The 22,229-nt window shown below is 40.4% G+C and overlaps 2 protein-coding genes across 3 annotated transcripts; both read right to left on the reverse strand.

Moving 5' to 3' along the window:
• Positions 1 to 353: 353 nt before the first annotated feature.
• Positions 354 to 16,198, reverse strand: atf2 (activating transcription factor 2; the record flags this gene model as incomplete). Its single annotated transcript, XM_079230775.1, has 11 exons — positions 354 to 559; positions 3,349 to 3,454; positions 5,689 to 5,895; positions 7,982 to 8,206; positions 11,131 to 11,232; positions 12,877 to 12,991; positions 14,078 to 14,256; positions 15,149 to 15,274; positions 15,362 to 15,480; positions 15,563 to 15,659; positions 16,151 to 16,198. 11 exons carry the CDS (start codon positions 16,196 to 16,198, stop codon positions 354 to 356), a joined length of 1,530 nt encoding a protein of 509 aa, XP_079086901.1.
• Positions 16,199 to 18,161: 1,963 nt separating this feature from the next.
• atp5mc3a (ATP synthase membrane subunit c locus 3a) lies at positions 18,162 to 20,277 on the reverse strand. 2 transcript variants are annotated; one of them, XM_079231370.1, is made up of 5 exons: positions 20,255 to 20,277; positions 19,954 to 20,054; positions 19,054 to 19,128; positions 18,574 to 18,761; positions 18,162 to 18,463 (listed from the first exon to the last, which is right to left on the reverse strand). In XM_079231370.1, exons 2-5 carry the CDS (start codon positions 19,990 to 19,992, stop codon positions 18,349 to 18,351), a joined length of 417 nt encoding a protein of 138 aa, XP_079087496.1. In that variant the 5' UTR covers positions 19,993 to 20,054; positions 20,255 to 20,277; the 3' UTR covers positions 18,162 to 18,348. The 2 variants fall into 2 exon arrangements, with proteins under 2 accessions (XP_079087496.1, XP_079087497.1); XM_079231371.1 differs by having other exon boundaries at positions 20,167 to 20,258.
• Positions 20,278 to 22,229: the final 1,952 nt, after the last annotated feature.

The following is a 22,229-nucleotide window of genomic DNA, read 5'->3' on the forward strand; positions in this document are numbered from 1 at the left end:
ATTATAAAAAAAAGGACTGCTGTTTATTTAACTCAGTGCTTATTAAAATTCCTGAAAAAAACAAGCAAACTAGTTACAATGAACAACAATACACTTTGGTAAGGTCTAAGAATTAGACTAAAAGAATAAAAAAAAAAGAATCACAAAAAAAATTTTAAACTCAGTGTTTTACATCGTACATCTAAAGTGCCTGTTATTTAGTCTTCATCAATTCCAGAGAAAACATTTGCATTTTCAAAAAGCATTGCCAGCGAAGTACAAAACATAAACAAAATAAAAACAGCAATGTCCAAACTAAAGATGAGAGAAAATGTTTTCCTCCAGTGTCGACGCTCAGGCACCGTTTGGGACGATCAACTCCCTGAAGGCTGAGACTGGGTCTCCTCGGTGCTCTGGTGTGACGTGGTGGTGGTGGCGCCGCTGGACGAGGCCGAGGCGGCTGAGGTTGTGGAGGAGGAGCTGACCCCGTTCGAGGTGCTGACGGAGCTGTGCTGGATGGCCTCGTTCTGGGGGCTGCCGGGGACCGACATCTCCTCGCAGCTCTCGTCCTTGTCAGAGACTATGGAGGAAAAGAGGAGAACAAACCTTCTGAAGAAGCTCGTACCAATATAATGTTTGGATTTTCTTACATATCTGTTTACCTGCAGCATTAACCTGATGTAAAAAAGGCTTTGGAAAGCTTTGTCATGTAGGCTGAATCAGATGTGTGCGGTGTACGCAAACTGTTTCATTAATCCCCATAATGCTACTCCTGCACCCCTTCCTTTAATTAAAGCTCCAATGTCAATTTAAACCCACATCATAAGGGTACATTACGTTCTGGGGCATGTGGCAGTGTTTCCCATCCCTAACTGCATCCTCATTTGTTTTTTGTTACCTTGCCAACTACTGCAGCGACAGATGATTACAGCACCTGATTTTAATGATGCTCACACTGGAGAGTAGGGAAGACTTGGAGTCGAAATGCCACCAGCTGTTAGGCAGTTGCATTGAATTAATTGGATCCTGATGGGGAAAAAAAGACTCTACTCTCATGCTCTGTTCTGTAAAGGAATAAGGAGCACAGTGATAATTAATATTGTTAATGATATGAAGTCAGTTGTTATGGCACTTTGTAATTAATGACTGGGTTTTGCATTTTTGAACGTAAAATACAGATTCCACAGCAAGAAGAAGCAATTAAAGTGCAATACAAATGTCTTCGCATTAGAGGCTTCATCTGCCTTCTTGACTGGACTTTGACCGTGTGATTTAGTGCAAGTGAATGTCAAAGCGCTATAAACTCCCTTGCTGTTTTACTATGCAGAAGGTCAGCCTCAGCATAAATCAGCTTGGTGGTTTTGTTCCATGTTCAAGTGAGCATTATTGCCCCTAACGACATTAAGGGGTGGCTGTCTGATAAATCGTAATCCCTGGGCAGCCAGAGCTTCTTTCTGCTCTCTTGGTTTCTGAAGTGGGGTTCGCTGGAAGCAGATGGACAGCATTGTGTGCCAAGTGAAAGCATGTCCTGGCTTGTTTGTGGGGCAGTTTGGGCAATTTCCTTCCACCTGCCATGGCTACGCCTGGGCAGGACGATGAAGGGTATTACCAGGCCTGGGGGGCAGTGTAGACTTACGGGATATGTAACATTGAGGAAAAAAGGGGCTTGATGAGACCGTTACATGACTGTGAGCCACGGATTAGTCAGAATCAAATAATGTGCTTCACTAATTAGCAAGATCGATTATTTCAGCGATTCCCGAGCAAGGGTAGTCGTGCCTCAGGGTGTATTTATGCAATTGCCAGGGGGTACGTGGAAAGATCGTGGAGGAGCTCAACTAATTTGAAAAACATGAATTTTGATTTAATTAAAAAAATATTGAATCAGCTGTAACACCTGTACATACTACGATTTAAAGTGCATGAACGCTAGGTAGCAAGCAAGCAGCGACATCTGACACTTAGCTAAAAAGAATGGACAAATGGCTGAAATAGATGTAAGAGTAATGAATTATAAGTAAATATATCGGATGAATGTTTGAAAGAGCTAAAACTTTTGGATACTTTTGGTAAACTATTTCACTACTTGAAGGGCTTAAATATTTAGCTAGAAGTAAAGTTGAAAAAGTTAGCTCAAACTATTGTTTTAATAGTTAGGAAACTGAAACTAATGGATATAAAAGGTCTGTGGAGGTGCATCAAACGCATTGTTATGTCGTTCTGTTATTCCACCAGACTTTTCCTTCTCACATTAAATGGCTTGTCTAAAATCTCCCCTCATGAGCCAAACTGATAAACTAGGGTATTCGGATGAAGTTCCATCTTCCCAAGTCGTAAAAAAAAGTGCTCCAAATGTCATCTTTCACAAAAGGTCTCGAAACATGGGACAGACGTCCTCAGCAAACACATGAGAAAGATGACCCAATTCATCTGCAGATCTTTCCAAAAAAACAAACCAGACGATACCAAATGAGACCTGGCTCTGACAGCCCACTCTAGCCTGGAAACCAGCAGTCCCACAATGCACATGACGTGTGTCAGTGGGACGGTTAGCAATAAGGGATGCATAATGAGCAGCCGAGCTTGGTGGACACCCCGCCATGAGAATGCTCTGCAGTCTTGTCAAGCTTGCTGCTTTAATGGACTCATTTCAGAGGCAATCATTGTCAATACAAGTCAGCGGAGACGTTTAGAGCACAGTGGAGAAGTGGCTTGGAGCGCCACTTGTTCTCGTTGCATACTGGCTCATCTGTGTGTTGAAGGTGAGTTATGACCGGAAAATCAGAATGACAGAGCCCCGGTTGCGGGAAACGAAGAAATATTGGTGATATAATTCTAAATGAGACCATGTGATGAACAAGAACTAGCATGGAGACGACACTGTGCAGACTGAGAACAGGAAATGAAGAGGCGGCAGAATCTTCTTGTGTATTCAAATGTGCATGATCGTTGTATGGTTTAGTTGTTACAACAAGAGAGAGATCATGCGCACTTATGCATTTCTTGACAATCAACGCACTTGGTTTCTCAGCATCCTTACTGCAGATATCTAGTTTCATTTGACAAATGCTTATTTAGGTGTCAGATCAGGAGGAAACAATTGGTTTCTTGTAGCTACCACCTGTGGCCTTGTGAAAAGAGACACATACAATGAAGCCAGGAAGAATTTGTCTGGAACTACACTGCCCATAAATATCTTAACTTTTGCAACAAAAAAAAAAAAAAAAACTTTTTTAATGGGATCTAATATGTCAGTTGCCTTTTCTGTTTGGCCATAAGTAAGACACGTCCTTCCAGTGGTTAGCTGGAGCTCGTTTCAGAAGCCTTTCCGTGGAAGCCTCGGGCTGAGAATAATGGAGCATTACTCACTGTGATAGCCAGATTTCTTCTGCATGGCGGTTACAGGGCAATCTTTATGAGCCAGAAGAAGCTGCTTCAACTGAGCCACTTCGTTTCTCAGCAGGGAGACTTCATTCTTTGAGAGAGAGGAGACACACAACAGCCCTCAATAAAATGATCTGTCTGGGCTGGAGCAAACAGTACATTAGATTACAAGACAAACAGACGACGTGTGCGTATAGTGCAAATCTTAAAAATGATTTTCCAAAACCAGATTTCTTGATTTTTTTCCAATACTGATCCTGACAATTGAGAGTTGCAAAAGTGCATTTTACAGTTGAAAAATAAACATGTCGGTGCTCTCTAGTGGACAAACTATGCCACGATGACACCGTTTCTACAGTATCTCAAACATATCTTTAACATTTCTGTTATCGTTACCTTTTGGCCAACATGTAAGCAGGTAGTGATATATTTACCGAAAAGAAAATATCGGCAAAAGTATCGGCCACCTGACTTTTCAGCCTAACTCTACTCTCAACCTAAAACCCGATGCTCAATACAGAATATTGAGTGTGGCTTTGTGCCCTTTCTTCATAGATCACCCTACCTCTTATCCATCATGGGTGATTTTAATGTCAGTTATTATGAATAGGGTCACAGGGTTAAATTCTCGTGACCACTACACAACGGCAGATAAACTCCACAATAAACCGTACACATAGAAAGGTAACTGTGTAATTAATGAACTCCGAATAAAGTATGATGCACTTCTTCATTAATGTTTTTCCCGCACAATAATTATGGGCCTTCACTGGCTACCAACCAGCACATTTGTCAGAGGTGAGCTGTTCGGATTGTCAGTGCAACTTTGCAGATGCAGCTGAGATTTACACTCTTGTGTCGTTACAGCACCCAGGGGAGCTGAGGATTTCTGCATGTCGTAAAAGAGGGCCACATTACGCTGAAGGTGACTTTAACGGGATTTAGAGCGGCTGGGGGCCCGCAGGACACCCATTGGCAGATTTAAGCTCCTTCTCTGTTCCTTTAAAAGACTATGGGCAGCTTAATCTATTAGTCTACAAGCCGCCAATGTATTTGATTCCATCTGTTTAGTATTGCTGGTGTTGGCAGGGCTGAGCTATTGTAAGACAGTTTTAAACACAGCTGGAAGAAGAGTATGCATCAGATGTATCTTAAGCCAAAAAATTACTGAATGCTGCCATTTACAGCCAATATAAACACCATCCTTTCAATCTCTCCCTCAACTCTGATATGGGAAGCACACGATAAGATTTGGAGATAAACGTCTGCCGCTCTGGCTGCAGTGATGTCTCATCGCATCATACCTGGATATTTAAACTGGACTTTTGAGAGTAAAACTTGTTTCTAACTTTGTGAATTAATCAAAATTGAGCAAATGGGCCTCGGGTGATGCTGCGAGCCCTGTGAGCTGCCTGGTCTGACATCTCATTAAAAAGCCAGTTAAGGATGATGTTAAAATAATTGTGCATCATTAGAGGCAGTTTCACTGATCAGCTGGGCCATGTCAGCATGTTTTTTTTTCTTTTTACAAAAACTGCACTGCCGATTAATATCGTCATACCCTTTCATTTTGTGCCACATGTTGTTCCCCTCTTTGTAGTGAACAGCGATGCCCTGTTTATTACCTCATCTACTCACGTATTATTTCCTTTTCATCTACCTATATTCAAATACAATTTCACAAAGCACACACACACACTCAGTGTTTTTGAACCAGATATTAATGACATGAACCTAATTTTTTATATTGCCGTCTTTCCCCTCCTCCACATCTTACTCCGCTTTCATAGAAAAATAAGACAGTGAGCAAATAAACACCACATCTCATTTAATTGTCTGGAACACCGATGTGCCGCACCCCCGGCTCACACTTATCAACAGAGACAGCAGATACATGAACTGTTTCGAACTTGTCAGCATCAGATCCTAATTGCTTCCAGCAAAATGAAGGTTCAAAAAGACACCTTTCCCTAGGAGATTTTTGAGGCCATTCAGTAAACTGCTGAGACAGAAGCGAAGACACGCTTGTGCGCGGCTGACATCTGGAGGATACATCTTTATTGACAGGGACATATCGATGTAAAGGGCTCACACACCGCTGCTGTCACACCGCAGCTCTTCTTAATCGGCTTTAATGACTTCATCACCACAGAAGGGAAAAGTCTGTGTACACACACTTACAACAACAGCACATGGTGATGAACATACATATGCATGCATACAAACATACACAAACTGACACATTGATGCATCAGAGTACAAAACAAAGACAGACGAGGTCGCTGTTGTTGCATGCAAGGGCTGAGGGGGAAAGGTAGAGAGCACCTGTAGTTGTCCGTTCATGGAGTTGAAGTCGCCGGCCTTCTTCTCCAGAGCCTGGACCCACACTTTCCTCTTCTGCCGACAGCGAGAGGCTGCCGCCCGGTTACGCTCCAGAAACTTGCGCCGCTTCTCATCCGGGTTTTCACTTGTGGTTCTGCGCCGCCGGCCCCCTGTGCTTGGGGGGTTTGGTGCAGGGGGTGCTGGAGAAGCCTGAACAATAATAATAATAATACAAAACTATAACTGACAAAACAAAAGCACCACCAGTAATGTGCTGCTGATATCATTGTGCTGCACTGAATATTGCATACCGAGTTAATTCAATTCAATTCAGTTTATTTTATATTGCCCAACATCACAAATACAAGTTTGCCTCGGAGGGCTTTACAATCTGTACACATGACATCCCTGTCCCGGGACCTCACATCGGATCAGGAAAAACTCCCCCAATAAAGATAGTAAAAACCCTTTCACATGGGAAAAAAGGGGAAGAAACCTGAGGGAGAGCAACAGAGGAGGATCCCTCTCCCCGGATGGACAGAAGCAATAGATGTCATGTGGCCAGAATGAATAACGTAACAGAGTTACAGCACATTCAATGAATATGACTAGTGAGTCATATTCTATGACTAGTAGACATGGTCCATGATCCAGATAGAGTTACTGTTGCTAATCACATTATGTACTCAGTTTTGTAGTCTTAGATCAGGCCTGGCCAACCCGCGGTTCCCGAGCCGCATGCGGCTCTTTGCCTGGTTTCATGCGGCTCTTGTGTTCATATTGAAGTTTGTGCTTTTTTTATTTTTTTAATCTTTTTATTGATTTTGCAAATACTTTAGACCACTGGTGTCAAACTCAAGGCGCGACAGCTTGAAAGCTATGGAATCACGGACCCGTTTTCAGTCTTTCGCGGACCCGTTTCAGTCCGTCAGGACGGTCATTTTACATGGGCAAAAAAAAAAATCATGTGCTTTTAGTTTGAAGGGATTTTTGCGGCATTGTGCAATTTATTCAATTTCAGTCATATTGATGTAATGTGTTGTAACTATGTTACGTTGTTCATTCTGGTCACATGACATCTATTCTTCTGTCCATCTGGGGAGAGGGATCCTCCTCTGTTGCTCTATGAAGGGTTCTTCCTGTTTTCCTGTTAAAGGGTTTTTACTATCTTTATTTGGGGGGGTTTTCCTTATCTGATGTGAGGTCCCGGGACAGGATGTTATGTTACAGATTGCACATTTTAATTTGTGATTTTGGGCTATATAAAATAAACTGAATTGAATATTCACACACTCCTCATGCTGCGTTCACAACACACTTTACTTGCATGAGTTTACACATCGGACTATTTGTGATAGTTCGCTTCATTCCCAACCTTTTTTTTATGTTATGTTCAAAAAGGCTGAAGTTATAACATTATTATGTGTGTTTTATTACCTTGTGTCCTTAAGAAGCACTTTGGGGTTTTTGATTGAGCGTGAAAAGGAATATTTCTGTGTTTGACATACTGTGATACTATCTCAGGTTCAAACGGTGCCATATTTTCATTAAATCAAATTGAGAAGTTGAAAATGTTCCTCACTTTGGTCGCGGCTTGTCATTCAGGGGTGATGGTGAGTCCTGCAGCCATGATGTGCTCTTTACGGTAACACAGTAAAAAATGTGGCTCTTAGTCTCTGACTGGTTGGCCACCCCTACCTTAGATGATGAATAGGATGGTCATTTCATCAAATAAAACATTTGATATCTTATCTTATGTTAAAAAAAAAAGAGTAATCAAATCCAATTTCAGGTAACCTGAACAACATCATCTTGAAACACCTGCCATGTGACGCTGTTGTGTTTATAAAAGGTATCATAAGTAGGTAGAAATGATTCTCAGAGTTTGCTGAAAGCCAACAGTGAGACAGCTAACTAGTACACTGAAGTATCCCTCACACATTCACAAATGTTTGAACATTTTGGATACTAATGTTGAGACAATACTTTTTAGACAGCAAAGAATACCTTTGTCATTTGATTTCAAACTAAAGTTTTAAAATGTTATCTAAAAACAAGCTGCCATACAATAACTTTACAAATCTGACCAGACATTTGATGCCATCTATCAGTACTTGATATTATAAGTACACCTCAATTAATATCCCAAAACTACTGAAGTTCAAAATGTAGCCCTACCCTACTGTACAGGACGCCTGTCTTTGACCTTGATAACATGTTGTGATGAGGAACAAACTACAAAGATACCCTCTCGTAACGATGCTGAAACACTCTTACTGCAGCTGTGGATACTTACAGGTGTCTCTGTGGTGGAGGTGGCTGGCTGCTGAAGGGAATCGGGGCAAAGTTCCTCAGTCGTGGACAGGTGAGTATCTGGAGCAGGACTTAGGGCCGCGATGAGGGCTGGAATCGGGGCGGGGGTCGGAGCAGGAGAAGTGGGAGCAGCCGTGTGGGTTACGGCGCTGCTCTGGACTTCACCAGTATTTCCATTGGTTACCTGAGGAAGCTGCTGGTTCAGTTTCTGGGAAGAGAATTCAACATTCAAACAGTCATGAAATGTCCAAGCAAAAAGATGGTTGCTACAAGAGGAGAACTATATTCAGTTATGTTAACGTGGTAAAAAAATAAGCTGCTAGTAGACCATTTTATCATTTATCATTCAAATAATTTAAAATAATACAATACTTTAAACACATAACATTTTTGGTATCACAGTTTGTTTTCACTGGCATGTGTTTTACACTGTATAACTATAACTACTTTAGTAGTTAGGCTAGCTGTGACAAACAAACAAGGTTATTATATATAATAACGTATTATCTAAAATAATAAGAAAACAAATCATAATGGTAAATTAAAATGAAATGCCAGAAATGTAAGCCCTTTTATTAAATCAAAAAATTATATGAAATTCACCTTAATTAGACTAGAGCAAACTAAGCATGAGGCCTAAATGCTTTTACTTGGATTCATAAATACAATGTAATGTCTAGCAGCACAGACCCCACAAGGTAAAACCCTACCCGGTGTACTGATCCTAACTCCAACACATTTCATTACAACACAAATCATAAACTAACAGAAATATTTTAACAGCTATGTTTGAGAACTTGAAAGGAAACGGCAAGTACATCAAACAAAGAAATACCTCATTGGCTTACGAATAAGTGTGAAGTTGAGTAAAGGGCTTCCTAAAGATGGTGAATGCCAGACCTATTATAGTATTAGCCGTTAGCAGATTGTAACATCTTGCTTCAGTGAAGCTGCTGGGTTAGCAGCCGTCAGCAGAGAACAAGAGCAGCGGTATCACTGCTGATGGTTACTAGATCATGTGAAATATCCTCATTCTACAAGTACTTTAGTATTCTCGACCCCCGAATTAAGGTTATGAGATAGGATTCTAAAAAAATGAAAAAAATCTAATAAGTAAGAAGAGAAGAAGAATAGGAAGAAATCCTGACACTTTAACACATGTTTTAAACTATCTGATGAAGCATGTACCACACTCCTCACATGTATTTAGCATTTTTAGGTTGTAATCTTATCTTAATACCAAAGATGATGGACATCCATGGCACATAATGCGACTCAAACTATCAAAAAATGCTCTTTTGCTGCATATGCCACACATAACACAGCCCATTCACAGAAACTATTTCTCTCCAGATTGGTGTTCACGATTCACAGGCCAATTCCTCTCGTATCAAACACTGAGCAAACAAGGTGAAAGTGAATGAGCCTTTCGAAGCAATAACAAAGTGAGAGGGAATACATTTACATGAGAAAACAGAGGACCACATTATTCTAACAACTACCTTTGCCAGACCAATCTATCTACCAAATTAGTTTATCGTGTAATACCCTTCCAGAAGCTCTTCTGGCAGAAACAAGATATTATTCTCTTGGAATGGCCCATAGAAAGAGGGAAAAGCCAGTCAGATTCATATTTCATCTCTGCCATGGAAACCTCATCAGTGTAATAACCCTCCATCTCATGGGTGTTATTCAACCATCTGCTTCTATATTACTTATCTTTATTTTGCAACTAATTAACAGCATAATCTTCTAAATTCAGCAAGTTAATTATCATTATTGTGGTCTTTGCAGCATCATCAGTCCTTGTAAAGTGCCGTCTCTGCGCCCCCTGAGAGAGCGGTGGGGGTGGGGAGCAGGCAGGTTGAGCGGGGGTCTGTTTTCTTGACGCGGGCTCATTAGGTGTTTGCTGATGAGCCGAGTGCGGTGGGAGGTGCCGGAGTGAGAGGATGGGGGAGGATGGTGGGGGTCCAGGTCAGGCAGGATTCTGCTGAACAAAAGGTTCCATGCAGGGCGAGGCCGACTTAATGTGCCTCGCTGAGCGTGTGCCAGGATGCCCCCAGCTGGCTTTTTGCTGGTAGCCCCCGCCGGTTGGCCCCGGTGACGGCGTGCTGAGCGCAACGCTGTCTCCACGTTTGTCATCTTCGTACCCCATGATCCCCGACAACCCCCTGCCCTCCCCCTCCCTTCACTCCTTCCTCGCCAGTCAGGATCAATCCTGCCCTCCGAACACACACACACACACACACCTCCTCTCTGCAGTTTATCTGTTAATTTCACCAGGCGGGGCATGCTGCGAACACTTACAGGTTCTGTGATCCGTGCTTCATCACATTGCCACTGATCTCCCTCTAAACACTTCATATCCCTGCCCTTCAACTACCACGTTGTGTACAAGAGGACCTAGTTAGATGCAAGACTGCTAGGACTAGGTTCTCCCCCACAGATACATATTTGGAATATTTCTGGGGGGGGGGGGGTATAATCTGCCGATCATTTTCACAATTAATTGTCACAAAATAGTGAAACATGCCTGTTGTAATGCCCCATGTTGTCCAAACAGTCCAAAAACCAAAGATATTCAGTTTACTATCGTGTGTCACAAGGAAGCAAATCCTTAATGAAATGCGTTGTATTTATTGTATTAGTTTATTTTCATTTTTGGCCTTTTACTATTTTAAATCATGTTTTATAAAGCACTTGAGACTGTATCGTAACATAAAAGTTGCTATACAAATAAAGTTATTATTACTATCGTAATCATTATTACTAGTATTATCTTTGTTATTAGAGAAGCTAGAAGGATCAAATATTTAGCATTTTGCTTAAATACGCTAAAAATAATTAAATCGACTAATTGTTGCAACTCTATAAATCAGTAAATACAAATTAAATTTAGAAAAATATTAGGCAGTAAAATCCAGATAGAAAGTAAATTGATAAAAGGAGGATACAAAAATAAAAACTAACACAGCTTTTTACTTCAGATCCAACCTGTCACTAGCGCCCTCATCTGGTCAAGGAATGGTCTTTTATTGTCAGACTCCCTCATTAGTTTGGTTGTTATTATCCCTCTCAGATGGGAAATGACAGACTCCACATGGAAATAATATTTTATGTAAAAGAAGAGACAGTTAATACCAGCTTCGCTTCTGATTGGGCGGGCTGTGGCTGTGGCGAGGGAGGTCCTGGGATCCCGGGGACGTTAGGCACGATGGTGACAGGTCTGACAAGCTGACGACAGAGACAAAGGGACAGATCAGCACACAGAACATTTGTCTTCAGCTGTAAAAAGGCACCAGCGCTCGCACACAACACAAACACAAACACAGCCACGGCGGGCTCTCCGAGTTTCCTCATATCTCAGCCTCATTAGGTTGGATGGCCTGTTATTTTGTGGAGGCAGCGCCACATGGAGATGCCGTGTGCACGCTAATGAACCGCCTGCCTGCGTGAGAGCATATGGGCAGGGAGGCTGAGGAGAGGATGGAGAGACACAAGTTAGAAGGCCAGAGCCAGGCCTCATCTCGCAGCCGCTGACAATGAGACAGAGGGAGGTGGGGAGAGCTGGAGAGGGAGAGGGTGGGGGTGTATGATCGAGTGAAAGGGAGGCCCACTGGTGGCTCATGTTCTCCGTCTACTTTTGCCCTCCTCTGCTTGTCAACGGCTTTCCCAATCCCCACAGACTGGGAAGATAGAGGTTTTTTTTCCCCTGCTGTGCTGCTATGAGAAGATAATCATCTGCTGCTCAGTGTTCCACACAGACAATCAGGACTACAGTGAACAACAAGCTTCCACATAGGGGACTGAAAATAAATTCCAATAAGACCTTGATTTACAACATAGTTCCTCTATAAAATGTCCTATATCAGTTATAATTGGTTTGCAAAACACATTAGTAGTGTCATCTATCTACTCTGCCAGAAATCAGGAGCGTTGATTCTAATTGTACAAGGACAAATAGAGAAGTGTCCTGGACCTGAGCCCGCTGCGCCGCGGCCAAATCCTGTGTCTTTGCCACAGCGACACACAGTCGTACTCTTAAGTCCATTATTTCACACAACCGCTGCAGCTCTGACTTCACTGCCAAATATGAGATGCCAAAAGTTGTAAATACTCCCTCTGTCCAAGTAGAGTAAAGACAATTAGTGGTATTAATGTATCGCTACAGCATAAGTGTATTCTAAATGTCACTTTTGGAAGGATTTGAACTTTACCGATGTGAACGATTGTCTATACAACACCTCAGATGTGATTAACAAACAGCAAATATGTGCCCAGCAAAGCATCGATATATTCAACAGAGTTCAGTTAATTTGTTATTCTACACACTGGACTAAAATATAGTTATTGATAATTGCCCTGCTTAAGGAAACAATGCTTTTATTCATTAGTTAGTTCATTCATGTGCGTGGAAACAGCAGTCGACAACACAATCTCACCTCGCGGCTCATTTAGTGGTTGTTCTGAAACTTTATGACACGGTAGAACGTTCCAGAACGGCTAATAAATGGACTGTCTCCTGTTTTCAAAAAGACAAAATCAGTTGTGAAGATTGACTTTTAAGCCAATATGAATGAGAAGTCTTTAAACTGCTCAGAAAAAGTTAACATTTAGACCTGGGTGAACTCATATACAGAACAAAAGCTCTCGAGCAGCTACTAAACTGACCCTGAGTTGAGATTGTTTTGTCTGCAAACACTTGTTTCTGAGATCCCTATTTGTTCAGTGAGTAGAGATCACTGCATGCATTCTTAATTCTCGGATAGCTCTAATCAAATAGTCATTAAATGATCAGAAAAGTCTCATTTCAAAATTATGTTTTCACTCAAATACAGAAAAACAACATTAACAAAGTATAACAAAAAGCAAACTCACAGGGATTGTAGTTGGAATATGTACACTTGAGCTTGTAATAGACGCAGGTATAGCAACCGGCACGGTCTGGCCATTAGGCAGCTGTAAGAGCACCGGGAAGGTGCCCGACACCGGGCTGAAGGGGAGAGAGAAGGAGTCCCAGTGAGGGAAAAACAAACAACTTTGTTATTAACACACAAAACGGAATCTGTCACAAATTAAAGACAAGGGTGGCGACTAATATACCAGCATGATGTCATAATCAGGCAACAATTTACAGAAATGAAGTGGAACCAAAACAACTTAAAAACACACCTGTTGCACAACAGGTTGAAGCAAGATGATTAGAACGCATATTTTGTCATCACATTAGACCCCATAAGTAACATCAGTGTTGCCCAGAAAGGGCTTCTGGTTCAGTAAAACACATGGATTTCCACCAAATCATCTGTGTCTGGCTTTTTAATTTAAACATGGGATATTCTTACTTATGCATTTCAGTTTAAAGCATATGTTACTCCCAAAAAGAGAAATATTTTCTAATTTTCTACAAACTGGGTCCTTCATTGATTATTACTTTGTTTAGTATTTCAGTAGGTTTCGATCAATTTAATTGCTGGATTATGGGCCCAATGAATTTGTCACTGCAAACATAATTGTTCAGACATATTTTTAACAAGTCCAATTTATCTCTACTTTGACCTGTGCAACTTTCTGTAGCTGTAGCTCCATTTCACAGGCATGTGATGATTATAATGGATATCTCACATGTATATACATTCATTCATACACAATCTGGCTAGCTTGTGCTTCACTGAACACTGTCCATGTTCTACAACAATAGTCCCACTTTACTGTATCTTTGTTAAAATAAAAAGAGGCTCAATACATTTTACAATCGTGTATGAAGGCGTAATACAGTGACGGATGATTATGTGGAAACCCCTGTGGTTGTTTAATTATTTTTTTCATCAGAAATTGAACTGGAGCTATACATCCATATTTGAGCAATGTTGATGTTATTCTTGAAGACGAGACTTATGAGGTCTACTACAGCCAAAAAAAGAATACCTTCAGAGTGCAAATAAAAATAAATTAAAAAAAACAAGCACATGCCTCATGAAATATGAGCTCACCAAAACAAAACTACACAAATATTTAAAATAAAAGATGACTTAGTAAAACCATGATTTAAAAAAAATTGACATTTTGAGTTACTTACACTATAGGCCTATTAGTGGATGGGACTTGGGTAATAACAGAGCTAGATGTTGGTGATGGGAGAGCTTGCTGTATTACAACATTAGCCTCTGAGGTTGCTAGAAGTACATTGGGAACTTGGAGGGATGCAGGATGGACTATAGTGGATGTTGGCAGTGAGGTTGGCTGCAAAGATAAATCCTGAAAACATCATACAAGACCTTAGCTGCAGGAAGTATTTAATGAACACCAGATTGTTAAGTAGGGTTGCAACGTTATGAGATTTTCATGGTACAATAACCAACTCAGAAGATATACACAATGTACACTATTCTTTGTCTTATTCTGATTATAATGATTATAATTATCTTTATTATTATCAGTTACAATTATCCTTAAATGATTGACTATAACTGAAGAATGTTAATTTACATGTTAGCAACACTAGCATGTTAATTTAAGTATTAACTGACAAAAATTATACAAAAATAACATCAGCTTTTAACTTTTAAAATAACACTATGATTATTAACCACTAATATCTACTGTAGGTTTGCAAAAGCGCAGCCAGACTGCTCCTGTCTGTACCTTTCCCTCTCACGCGCGCACACGCACACGCACACACACACACACACACACACACACACACACACACACACACACACACGTTACTGTCGATACATGGTATGATAACCATCAATTTTAATGGCGCAGTACACTGTTACAACCCTATTTAAGTGAATCACTTATTATGATAAAATGAAGGCCACATGTCAACATATTCTGTCTCAATATTAGGAATAAAAGAGCTAAACATATGGTAGCGTTTTAATCATCTATTTTGTCCAAAGAATTTCTCTAAATAATAGTTTTGTGCTGTAGTGTTAGCATTTTTTTGGAAAGTTGAGACAGTCAAACTGAAACAAGCAAATGATCTGATCACTTATCAAATGTATATTCATACTAGTTGGTCTGTAATTCCAGAGTACAATACCAATCACAGGAGGACATCCGTTATTCAGTCTTCATGACATCCTTGTATACTCTTAATGATTAGCACCAATGCTGCAAACAGCTCATTCAAAGGCTTTACCTTGTCATCATTCGTGGTAGATTCGGGGTGAGGCAGAGGGCTATCTCGATGGGCCTCCATAGATGTGGGCTCCTCAGTTTTGTTGCGTATGATAGGCGTTGCAAGAGGTGACAAATCCAATGGTAACTACAGAAAAATAAGAATAAATTGCGTCAATAAAACAGATCAGTGATATCAATGATAACCACGAGAGACATAGAAGTCTCAAACCACCTTTTTAATGTCATCGTCGCTGGCTTTTTTGAAGTCATGGTCAAATGGACTTGCAAGCTCATTGAAGAGTCCAACCTCGTCACAGTTCTTCAAAAAGCGGGTAGGTGTAGGTGTTTGGTCTGCAAGGGAGGAAACCCATCAGAACCAAGACTGTCATGTAAAGTATGAATGACATCAACATATCTTATCAAAAGCACTTACCAGCAATGATGGCGATGTCATTCCTCGCTGGACCAAACTTCAGGGTCATCTCATGTTTGTGTTTGTGGACGGCCAAGTGATCCTCATTGGTAAATCTCTTTGTACGGTCCAAAAAGAAAACAGACAGAACAATCAAACAGGATCTCTCTGGAAAAGGTTTGGAACGTCCACTTGCAGTTTAGTTGCAGGCGGACAATTCAAACATCTTTGTGACATTTCTCAGATTAAGACGAAACATTAGCTTGAATGTGTGTTCCAGGTGTTTCTAGAAACTTACTACCTCTGAATGTGCTGTCTTTTAGGCCAGGAAAATAATAATACAACTATTCTCCTCCAAAAATTCAGAAACAGTTTTGAAATGAATACAAAATCTGTATCACTAAATAAAAAATCATCGGGATCTGGCATGGTTACACAATCATGTGGTCATATCTTCTCGATATGCTCTAGCTATAACACTTTTATTATTTTAGTTTGTATAGTGCTCCCATGGTGCATTTCCACGTGGATCCAGCTTTAGGTCTGTCTACATACAGGGTGATGTGAAACAGTGGCACAAAGAAACATGTGAGAGCAGCGATGGCTTACCTGGCCACACCCAGGAGCAGTACATTGGAAAGGTCTGTCATCACTCATATTAAGGAATTCCTTTTGTGTCACCCTGAAATAAAACAAGAAAAAAGGCACAAGCAGGAGTTACACATCAGTTCTAGAGATGAGAATCAGTGTGAGGGTGAACTATTTACAAATAAGACTGTGGTTCCTTCAAGATGTAGAATAAACATCGTGGGAATAGCAAAAGATAAATGTCAGCAGATCAGATCATATCATATGTGTGACTAACGTGGCACCGTACAGGTGAGAGGACAGCGAGAAATGTGGACAAAGCGCATCGATGATGGGCGGCTGCTTTGGTTGTTTACACCTCGGTGTCATCATAAAAGACGCGCTGGGTTTTTTTCTCGGTCCAAATGCGCGGCAGAGGAGCGCAACCCGAGCTACGTTTACCGCTTCATGTTGTAAAATGTCATGAAAAGGCGCAACACTAAACCCATCTCGTCAATGTAGATTTGCGGTGATCTGACCCAGTTGCGTCCATGTAACAGCCCGAGCCCTGCATGCGTTAACATTCACGCGTCGCCATATTTGGCTCTAAATATCTTTGTAAACAGAGGAGATGTCAATGTTTGTTTCGAGGTCGCTTTAATGTACCGGAGCACGAGTCCCTCGCAGTGCCAGAAATGAAGCCTTTTGCACGCGCTTTGTACCTATTCGCCATCAGTTTGAGTGGTCACTTACCCCTCAGCCACAACCCTTGATTTCCAAAACACCACGTCTGTGCCAAAGACTCGCGAGAGCGGCGTCAGCTCTTCCGTAAACGTCACACGAGGACAGGGCCAGGAACCTCAAGTAGTTTTTGAACATTCATTCACGAAAATAATTAGATCACCTTCAATCACATTTTTTAAAGACATGAGCAAATACTCTGTTTTGAATAATGTTTTATTTTTCACAAAAAGAATAACTTATTAAAATCCCACCTACTGCTTCTCCCTCACTGTAACACGCTGAAACTAGATACAATTTGTTTTCATTTCGAAAGTTTAATTACTGAATACGACGTACTTCACTTCACAAATATATTGTTCATATATATTCTGGAAGCTTCAATTAGCCACACTTGTATGTATGATGGACACACCTTAAAAGATGTGGACATTTCTGTCAATATCATTTATATAATTGCATTGTGGAAGCCTGCGTTATCTTTCAACGTTAGCATCCCCAATACAAGGTTATTAACTATTAGTAATACAAGATATGGATGAAAGGTATTTTTTGTTATTTGTTCATTAGACTACGATTGAGTTGTCAAATATGAACCAGCACATAAACGCTTGCTTTCAATTTCATCTGACATCTTAAACTGTCAAGTACACAGGTTTATTTTGTTTGGCATTTAGCATTATGTGATTTGGTATTCATTAGCGTGTTTAGGTTTTGTTGGATCAATTTAGTCAAAGAGCACATGAAGCCCACTTTTCACAGTTTGTTCAACAGATCAAAACCTAGACACTCAATTTACAATGGAACAAAACTGAAAATATTATATAATCAGCAGATTATTCCTTTGGAGAAGTTGGTAACTGGGAAATTGATGTTTTTGCTTCATAAAGTGAATTAAACAGTCCCCGATAATCTTACTTTAAAAATGAAATGAACTTGCTTCAGTTTGAACTAAATTCAGTCCAGCTTCATTACAGAAAGCCACTTATAACAAGCCAGCATGAGATAAAAAAAAAAAAAAAGTTAAAAACCCACTCTATAGCTCAATTACATCCTCTAGATTTATTTAATGCCATTTACAAAAGCAAGCACTCACTTGCTGCCTAATTACAGTACTAATTAACAGCATCTAAACCAATAATTAATCCAGGTAGACCCAAGAAAACTTGCATGTGATGTGCTAAGAAAGCAATGCCGACTCATGGCAAGTCGACGCAGCTGCTTCACAGAAAAGATGACATTCAATAAAAGGGTCTGCTTTCTATTGTGCTAGCATGATATTCCAGACATAAAAGTCAGCGCCATTGTTAAATAGTCAAATACATGTATTTTAATCACGTAATTTCTTACATTTGTACAATACATGTTTTGCGTATTTTGACAGTGTCTGAAAGTCTTGAAAATGTACATTTCCTTGAAACCAACACGGAACAATTTTGGTAGCCACAATAAAATATGTAGTCACATCTGTAATGAAAGTGTTGAATGACAGCAGAGTTTTACATAGCAAACAGGATAAGGAAAGCAACCATCAAACAGAACAGTCCCATGGCTTCAGACAGGGCAAATCCCAGGATGGCATATGAGAACAGCTGCTGCTTCAGAGATGGGTTCCTGCAAACAAGAACAACGTATGATGGCATCAGCAAAAACAAAAAAACAAAGCTATCTATTAATTCAAGTTCATTTTAATATTTTCGGGATGTACGTTGGCGAGAACAAACCTAGCATAGCCGATAATGAGACTGCCGAACACAGTCCCAATTCCAGCTCCGGATCCAGCTACCCCGACTGTGGCAGCTCCAGCTCCGATGAACTTGGCAGCAGTGTCAATGTCCCTGCTGATGGCGCTGGTCTGGAAGCCCCTCAGTGTGAGCTGGGTGAGGCTCTGTGGCATCACAGCACCGCAGCTCTGGAGCAAGAACAGACAAAAACGGTTAACTTCCACCTTCAAAACCATATAACAATAAAGGAATTACAAAATAATGACTACATTACAATGTGTAGATTTCACAATGAAGACATTTCACAAAGATGAGTTGGGATTTTAGGTAAGTCTTTAGTTTTTTTTGGCTATTGGTCAGACTTAATTGATGATGAACATTTGACAATTACTAGAATCAGTGATGCAAAACCAGTAATAAATGAGCAAGTGGTAGAATGACAGTTGCAGCCCCAGTAGAGAGCCTGCATTATATTCTTACCTCTGTTTTGAGCTCAGGCCTGGACAGCACAGAGGCAGAGAGGGGTCTGTAAAGAGCCCGGGAACCAGCACGGACCTGAAGCAACAGCATGGACACAGACATAGTACACATTTAGTTACACAACACAAAAGCTCAATAAGATATGAAACATACTGTTGTTGATATCCCCGGTGCGAGCAGCTGGAAGGAATCCTAACGTCACTTTGTCAATCAGTGTCATTCACTGCAGTGCACACACACTGTATGACCTGTGGCCTTTAATGATTTGTGGGTACAGGCTGTGCTGTCAAAGTCACTCCTGGGTGAGAGGTCGTTTTTTGTTCATCTGTTGTGCTGGCAAACTACAATAAACATAGAGAGAAAGCTTCCTGACAAATTGTTACGTTGCAATTGAAACTAGTTAGACTTCTAGACACTAAAAACAGAAATATGACCTTGGAGAATGACTTGACAACACAGGCTACATTTAATCTGGAGCACACGATGCCAGAATATACACAGGGGTCGTTTGTGGATGAATTGAACAGCTGTGTGTGTGAGTTTTCAGGGTAACTCTGTACACAATTGGGCTAACAAAGGCTTGTGATGACCTTAGCTAACGACCATTGCTGAACATGTTTGCTACAAGCTAAAGCAAAAGACAGTAGCAGCTTTTAGGATAACTGACATGCACCTTAGTGGTTATTATTAGCGCTACATTGCACACGTTTAAAAGTCTGTTAATTCATGTAGTGCAGTGCTTTAGCAGGAGCTAGCTCGCCTGTTGGCCTAGACTGCAGATACCCTTGTCAGTCAGCTGCAGTCAAGTTCAGCCAGAGGCCCAGCGGATTTTCCCGGGATGCTAGGAAAGCACGACTCAAAAGTAACAGCATGAAAACACACAACAGGAAGAAAACTCACCAGAGCCGGCGTGGAGACGAACTTTGCACAGGCGTACATGTTTTCTAATGTAGGTAGTTTTAACCGGTTTGGTCAAATCAGGATGAAGCCCGGGTCTCTTACTGAGGAAGGAAGACCGGAGAGAAGTAAGGTCAAACGGGTGTAAAAATGCTCCAGCGAGTAAATACATGCATTCATAAGTACATTCACATCCATCCTGCAAGCTGTCCTCACTTGTGCGCTGCAATGTGAAGTTAAGAGAGAGGATGAAAACGGATTTGTAAAGATAGGCTTCTCATTCAAACTGCCATTACACACTTACCGACTGCAGAGGTCGAACCACAGTAGACGAGTGCGCATGCGCGATATGTGACGTGTGTAGAGCCCCGGATGATGACAGTGGAAGGTCATTTCACAGAAACTTTATTGAACAACATCGCAAAAACACCAAGGTTCATTCACAAAACTAATGTTTGTTTACACACGGTCTGTGTATATGAATGACTGCACCTTCATTGTGTGGATATAATTAAGAAGGACGATAAAATATACTACATTTAATGATATTGCTTATAGTTTTATTGATGGAAATTGGCAGCTCCTGTTGGTCTGACTGACTCTACTATAAAATATTGAATGCAATTAAAGAGAAAATGGGTGGAGTAGCTGAGGATAAAACACGCGTGGGCCCGTATTTAGTTAAAACAAGAATCTGACACCATATAAAGTAACAGGTGGACAATACAGTTAATGATACAGGGACCACTTTAGAAATCTGGTGATTTCTTTATTGACAACAATCCCATGAAACGATCAAAACCAACAATAAATTGATCCAACTAAGAAGTATTGTTGCCAAAGCGTCATATCGATCTTTCCGCCATGCCATAGCTATTTCTCGTCCAAAAAGCAATTTAAAACTTCAAGGACCAAGGGCACTGTTGTTTATTTTAAGACATTTCCTGCTGTCGTAAATATTAAGTAGTCCAACGAAGCTACGGCTAAAGGTATAAAGTACCTCATGAATACACATTTTCTCCTGTTATATTATCTAAAAACTACAGTGACCAGCCATTTCAGTAAATCTGTTTGCCTTTACAAAATGACAGTATCTATTTGTGACCTGTTTTTAAAGACACACCTTTAGTAGTAAATTGGAAAGTACTGGCAGATAGAAAACAACATTTTGGGTTTTGGTCTACAATATCACCACCCTTATACTTCACGGCAATGATCATTTCATTTAATATTGCTTTACTGGTGCATATTTCCAAGCAAGTTTACAATCAATCACGAATCATCTGACACTAAATGAATCTCCTACATGGGGCAAGTTGGTAATCCAGCCTTTCTTATAGCTTTGAGCTATGTATATGTGCGCTAGCCACGAAAATAGCTCCAAAGATGTTTTGACTGGAACTCTTCTTGATGATTAATTTGGGGTCCCAAATGGCAATGATGTGTTTTTTTTTAGACTACTCTCGGATGAGAAAGATGTCTTTGACCAGCTTCTTTGTTTCCTCCCCCCAAAAAGCTGTATATCAAGTTCTAGTGGAGATCCCGGGATATCAGTCATGTCTGAATAAAGTCTTGTAAGTGTAAGTCTATAAAATGTTGCACATCTAGAACATTTTCCATTTGAGGCAATGCTCCGGCTATAAAACACATGGGGTCTATATGTTTGAATACTTTTTTAAATATAAACTCAGCAAGATCAAGTCAATACAGAATATACAAATGTGAAAAGTGCTGATTAAGATTGCATTTCCACCTTTAAAAGCTAAAAGGGAAAATAAAAGGACAAATGTGGATATAAATGAGTTATTTGATTTATCTAAAGCAGCATTTACCATAATGAATACGTTTGGGGGTAAAAAGCATGACACACTTATAACAGTTTAGGTATTTTATATAGTCTGATTATTAGACAATAAAATGCTAACGTAATATTTTTTGCAGGGAAGAAGTGGTAAAACCAATCAGTAAAGTTGTCGCGGCTAATGTTAACATATCTGTTCTTAGTAGACTTTGCTTGGCTCAACTGTGGGAATGAGGGTCTATTTCAATGGTGGAAATGCTGAAAGAAGAATACATCCCTGTCTCACTCCAAGCTATTCTAAATGATATTGTATTTGGCATCACACCAGCACAACATCAAAAAGAAACAATTTTCTTTTGTCAAACGGTCTCCATCCTGGCTGCAGAATTTCAACCAGTATTTCAAAATGAGTTTTTCCCTCATAACAAAAGCTGCCTGCCGCTGTCTACTACCATCACCTGTTGTGGTGTGAATTTAA

Source organism: Taurulus bubalis (assembly GCF_910589615.1).
Source record: "Taurulus bubalis genome assembly, chromosome: 15".
In the NCBI taxonomy this organism is placed as follows: Eukaryota; Metazoa; Chordata; class Actinopteri; order Perciformes; family Cottidae; genus Taurulus; species Taurulus bubalis.